We start from the raw sequence: 6,611 nt of genomic DNA, 5'->3' as shown, positions 1-6,611 counted from the left end.
GGAAATCAAGTAAAACAATTATTTTGGTAATGATGCATAATGTATCGAATTAATTGGGATGTACGCTTAGATGAAGAGATTGAATTACACAGTAATCGGTTCATGGTGGTTTACAGTTTATGACTTATATTAATTTTATCATTTTGGGTGGCTAAAAACTGTTGTTAGACGGTTATCTTAGTCTATGTATGGATCTACACTGCCTTCGTGTATAAATTCTAGAGGGTCACACGCATAACACGTAGACATGAACAATAGTAACGGAAGCTAGTAGAGATTCAGATCAAATATGGATTTTTTTGATAAAAAGAAGAGAGAATTCGAATAGTCATAATCATAACGATTAATGGAGAATTCGAAGAGTTATCATAATGATAATTAATGAAGAATTTGAAAAGTTATCATAATGAATGTTGTAAATGAAGAATTTATGGAGTCTATAACTTTTCATCTTCCTAATTAATGAAGATCATAAATGATGAATTAATTGAAACCTTAACTCTTCGTATTTCTTGGAGGTTATAAATAGTCATCCTCGGAAAGATGCAAGAGTGGAATTCCTTCTCTCGATTTCTCTCTCGTCAATTTCTTCTTCGTGGATCTTCCATTAGAAGAGATCGGTAGTGCTTCCAAGATTTTGTTGATCCAAGAGGCTAACACCTAACGAATCGTATCAAGTTTGTGATCTAGTGCGCATGGATATCGCTAGAGGAATCACACATGGGGCCTTTATCTATCTTATCTGTCTGTAATATCATTTAAGTCTATCGAGAACTCGAGATATATTTTTATGCTACTTTTATGTAATACTATATATAGCACGAAAAGATCCATGATCAATATATGTCTTCAGCTGCGCTCTGAACCCAACAATCTCAACAAAGCAAGCCAAAATCGTGAAAGAGAGAGGGGAAAAAAAGGGTCATTGATCAGATCAGGGTACCTGATCAGGTCCTCTCCTTGACGAGCTTGTAGATCAGGGGCGACGAAAATAGATATCCAAACCACCATTAACATAACAATTAAAGTGGACAACCGCAAAATCTCTTGAATCTGCTTCGAAGAAATGAAGGCCGATCGATCGAATCGAGACGAGATGAAAACAACGCGAAAATAAGGCTGAATAGACCAATAGAATAAAACAGAAAGGTAAAAAAGTAGTGTGCTTGCGCTGTTCCTCGCTTCAACGAGCTTGTAGATCAGGGCGGAGATTCCTCGATCACGGCGTCAGGGCCGACGAACAGGTTACCGGTCGTAGACGACGAAGGAAACGACATTCATGGCCGAAGACTACGGAGAGGAACGCCTTCAGCTTTCGCGGCTGCCGCTCCACCCTATTCGCCACCTCCTGGAGCAGCCGCTCCGTTGCCCTCATTTCGACGATCGACTCCGCTCCGCTCGCGTTCGAATTAAAGAAATCGAGAGGAGGAAAAAAAAATGAAATACGAAATTTAGTTAAAAGGGGGCAAATTGAAATTTCATCTTTTAATGTCAAAATAAACCAGAGTACTCTTTGTTTTCCCACCCGCATAATTCCTCACAAAGTCATATACACATAGACTCATCCAATATACCTTTCTGTACAGAAATCAAATGATTAACGATAATATAACAGGCCCAGCTTCCTCTGCTAATCTAACGATTAACGTTGATGAACAATTAACTGCTGCTGTAATTCGAGCTCCTGTTTGGATTCAAATGCTCCGTGGAAGAATTATTATCACAATCGATGCTGAAACTATCACTCTCAAATGCCATCTTCCTCATCCTTTGGATGTCCGCAGATTGATATTGTGCGGAATCATACACAATGCTCTGCCCAAACTTCACTCCATTGGAGAGATCAGCCATGTTCCCATCACTGTCCAGTGCTCTCAGCACCTGAAAACAATTTTTTTTTATTTTTTAAATATGTAATTAATTTACTCAAAATTTAAATCAGTGCATTTCTAAAATAGTAAACACTATGAATATATACCTGAACCATGCGGGGGCGCTTGGGAGCCGAGTGGCGAACACAAGCAGCCGCGGCTTCGATCATGCATAGCATATCGCTTTTCGAAAAGTTGTTCCCAAGCTTTGGATCTACTAGCGTCTCAAGCTCACCGCTCTCTAAAGCGTGAATCAAACGGGGCCGAGCCTTTATATGTCAAAAAAATAACTTGTATATTTACTCATCTAAATAGAATTTAGAGGGTTGAAGTGGATAATTTACGTACCCATTCGACTAAACTCTCGTCCCCTAGAGGTAACGATATATCCACGGGCTTTCGCCCGGTTATGAGTTCCAGAAGCACCACTCCAAATGAGTACACATCGCTTCTATCCGTTAATTTCCCGCTCGATGCATATTCGGGCGCTAAGTATCTTCAACCGATAAATAATTATAATTCCAACTTGCAATTAGGAAAATAAGCAAATAAGTTATTGAATATAAGTAAATTAGGAGATCACCCAAATGTTCCCATAACCCTAGTAGACACATGAGTACTGGTGTCATTTGCTAGCTTTGCTAGCCCAAAATCTGCAACCTGTACATAAGCAAATAGTCTTATTAAAGAAAATTAATATCTAGAAATATGAATAATTGATTAATTATGAATGTTAAATAGATTAAAATATGAAATTTAATATTTCAAGTGATAGAACAAATTGCCTGTGCTTCAAAGGATTCATCCAAAAGTATATTAGCGGACTTGATATCCCTGTGAATAATTCGAGGATGACCTAAAAATAAATAAATAAATAATTTATAATTTATAATTTACATTTAAAAGAAAAAAAATACTTACAATCTTCGTGCAAATATGATAATCCACGAGCAGAGCCTATAGCAATTTTCATTCTCTTGGACCAATCCAACACAGGAATATCCTTCCCTACCATCATAAAGGTCCCAAAAAAATATATTTAAAATAAGAAATATATTTTGATGTTTTTTTTAAAAAAAAATACTTTCTGATAAAAAAAACTGATTGATACGGGATGCTATGGGTGAACTCGGATATGACATGATAGTTAAAGTCAAGATGACGTGATAGTTAAATTCATAGGGAGATGGCAACCAGCATGTCATTTTCTATAGTACTTTACTTCTCGCTCGGTACTAAGACCTTTAGTAGGAGGATGAACGGTCTATTAGCTAGTCGGACCTAGGGGATCTAGTATTCCATTCCTATATTAAGATATCTATTATATCTTCAATCATTCGATAGTCAACCAAGTTCAGGGATGCTTAACCTACCAAAGAGTCGGTCGGTCATATGTCCAACCGGCGTAAGAGGATCCAGCTTCCCACTCTTAGTAAAAGTCTTTCAGCAGCATAACCGATCGTCACACTACCAGTTGACCCTATGGGTTTCCTCACATGATAGTCCTTCTTCATATAATCGATCAGTAATAACTCCGGTCAGAATTATATAGCGTAGTATGCTTGTCCCTTATACATACAGAGGATAAGAGCATTAACATTAACTTTTCTATCCAAAATACATAATTTAAGATAAAAGAGTTATTTTATTAAATTTGGATATCCACTTTTCACTACATCATATATCAGCTTTCCTATTTATTCTCTCTCATCTATGATGTATAGGGAATGGAATCCATTTCCTAAATTTAGAGAATTGATAAGATAACTGATGCAAAAAAATTTTAGCTACCCTATCCAAAATTTAAGGTAAAAACTTTGGATAAGGTAACTGATGTGGATGCTCTAAGTATAAATTAACTCTCCTTATAAACTTAATTGGCTAGACTTCTAGATCTTAGTCTCACTTCAAAGGTAAGTCTTTGATCATCTAGGCGATCGACTTAAAGTATCGATCGATTGAATCTCCCAAGACTCAGTTCCCCATTTCTCAGAGGTAAGTATCCTAGTATATGACCGGTTGATAAAGAACCGACTGGACCTAGGAGACTTAGCTTTATATTCCTTCTAGAGCAGCTCTCCAACATCACCTAGTGCATAACCAAGCGGCTTAAGGAAATGATGGCTATACAGTCGGGCGATTTAAAGATCCGGTTGAGATAGACTTAGCAAACAACATGATAAAAAATCATAACAACCTGTCAGAATAATAACTATTTTGTTAGACAATATTCCTCTATTGTAATATGAGCATTCACTAGGACTTTCTTCGAAGGTGATTACACTTCCTATCAGCCGATAACTTATGACAGCACATTTCTTCAACCGTCTCATTAATAGCGTAAGTTACAAAAGGAGTGCACATGAATAACAGAAGATTCCTCGAATGGTGACTATATGACTCCTAGGTTATATATATTTTCTTACTAGACAACTTCTGACACCCTACATTCTCTATCACCTCATGATTGAGGAGATTCTTAGAGATGGTATATAAAGGAGGGGTTTCCTCTATTTGTGAGGTATGTGAAATCACATTAAATTACTCTCAATTAGGCTTCGCAATTACGCTCAGCTATCCACACTTATCTATTGTTCTTGTTTCCGCTTGACCAAAATGCTGATTTGAGTGTCGGAGAGCCTACGTCATAGACTCCTTCCCTGGTTTTTGGTACCGACATCCTGTTTGCTCTCTTTGGTGTATGCAGAAAAGAAGAAGAAACTACTTTTTCTCTAATTCAAAGTCTTCACGTAGTCAACATTACAGTCTAGGGGTGTAAATAAGTCAAACCGCTCACGAGCGACTCGGTCAAAGCTCGACTCGAGCTCGAAGTTGACCGAGCTCGAGCTAACTCGTTTAATATTCGAGCCGATCTCGAACCCATTTAATACTGGCTGGAAGGCTCGTCGAGCCTATTCGAGCTCGACTAATTTAGTATTTTAATATTTAAAACAATTACTTCTTTAAAATTAAGTAATATGTTAAGGAGGTATTTGTAGCTAGAGTTGTTTCATAGGGTTATTAGAGGTTGAAGGTTTGAACCTTAGCTTGTGCGCATTTATTTTTACATTTAAATTCATTATTTTCGAGTCGAGCTCAAGCTCATGATTAATTGACCGAGCCGAGCTCAAGTTCAAATTCAGAAACTCACTCGAACTCGAGCCGTGCCTCTTTAATTTTCTTCAACTCAAGCTGACCTAAATTTAACTAAGCTCATTTATACAATCAATTATTTACCTAACACTTCATCTCTCCTATTGAATCCATGCCAGTATATACTATTTTGATTTTTATCAATTTATTTTTTTTAAAAAAAAATATTTTCAAATATATATTTCATATTTCAAATTTCAAATAAAAAAAAATATTCGAGGAATCTGACGTATTTACCGTGTAAATGATGGTCCAGAGTGTCGTTCGACACAAACTCGTACACCAGCAGGCGGTGATGCTCCGCGACGCAGTAACCGACCAGCGACACCAGGTGGCGGTGATGCACTCTGCTGATGATCTCGACCTCTGCCCGGAACTCCCTTTCCCCCTGCCCGCTCCCGTCTTTCAGCTGTTTCACCGCCACCTGCCGCCCGTCCACTAACGCCCCCTTGTACACCGACCCGAACCCTCCCTGCCCGATCAGGTTCTCCTGGGCAAACCCGTTCGTTATCCGCGTCAGCTCCTCGTATCCGAAGCAGGCTTTGGATCCGCCGGCGTCGATTGAGTCTGCGACGTAGATCCCGTACGAGTTCGCCGGCCCTCTGTGGGAACTCTGAATCATGTCTAGAATAGAAATGGGGTGAGTTCGATCGCGGTTTTAGAACTGGCCAATGATTAAGCATTGCAGTCGAGAAATTAAACTGACCGCCGGGAGAATTTTCGGCGTTGGGGGTTTGCCTGTATCGCCCTCCAGTTCCCGGCCGCCTTCTCTTCTTCCGCCTCAAAGCCACGAACACTAAGGCGAGGACCGCGAGCACTCCGGCGACGGTGATTCCGACGACGAAAACGTCGGTTTCGGTGTGCCTCGATGAATCGACCGTCTCAGGGGCAGCGCTTCTCGATGAGTGATAGCTCACACTGTCGGTGCTGGTTCTCTGTTGGCCAGTAGCCGTCGAGGGAGGAGGCAGAGGAGTGCCAGGCGGGGTCGGAGGCGTGGGCATCGCGTTCGCCGGAGGAGCAATGCCGGTCGGAGGACTAGGAATTGGAGTAGCATTCGCCATCGCCGTCGACGGCCGAGGTGTCGTCGGGGGGCTCTTCGGAGCCGCAGGAGGAGACGGCGGAGGCAATGTCGTCGGAGGCGGCAACGCGTTGGCCGGCGATTTCTCATCTGGCAGAGGCAGGGGAGGAGGAGGAGGAGGGGTCGTCGTCGGTTGATTTGTCGACTGCGGGTTTAAGGGAATATTTCCGTCGGGGGGAGGAGGCGAGGCGACGGTGTTTGACGGATGAGTGGGAGCGTTTAGGCTGGAATTCGTCGGCGTCGCCGTTGGCTGTGCTGGAGGAGGCTGGGTGGCAGGAGGCGGAGCTTGGACAGCTGGGGTCGCAGGCGGCGATGGAGAGTCCGAAGGCGACGCCGGCGGAGGGGAACTGGGATTCACCGGCTCCTCCTCCGGAGGCGATGGAACCGCATCAGAAGAGGTCGGAGGAGGCGATGTGGTCGTCGTCGTCGGCGTTGTATCATTGTCGGAAGTTGCTGGAGACGGAGCCGAATCTGTCATTTACTTTGATCAAGGTTTCTCCCCATGCAAT

At 41.7% G+C, this 6,611-nt stretch overlaps 1 protein-coding gene across 1 annotated transcript; it reads right to left on the bottom strand.

Moving 5' to 3' along the window:
- Positions 1-1,659: 1,659 nt before the first annotated feature.
- On the bottom strand, positions 1,660-6,580 carry LOC122050752 (proline-rich receptor-like protein kinase PERK13). The gene is made up of 8 exons (XM_042611634.1): positions 5,731-6,580; positions 5,262-5,648; positions 2,793-2,879; positions 2,657-2,727; positions 2,455-2,531; positions 2,220-2,367; positions 1,979-2,140; positions 1,660-1,881 (listed from the first exon to the last, which is right to left on the bottom strand). Exons 1-8 carry the CDS (start codon positions 6,578-6,580, stop codon positions 1,660-1,662), a joined length of 2,004 nt encoding a protein of 667 aa, XP_042467568.1.
- Between the last annotated feature and the right edge of the window lie 31 nt (positions 6,581-6,611).

This window comes from Zingiber officinale, chromosome 3A (assembly GCF_018446385.1).
Source record: "Zingiber officinale cultivar Zhangliang chromosome 3A, Zo_v1.1, whole genome shotgun sequence".
Taxonomy (NCBI): Eukaryota; Viridiplantae; Streptophyta; class Magnoliopsida; order Zingiberales; family Zingiberaceae; genus Zingiber; species Zingiber officinale.
Note: the sequence above shows the minus strand (reverse complement) of the source record. Positions and strands in the feature narration are given on the sequence as shown.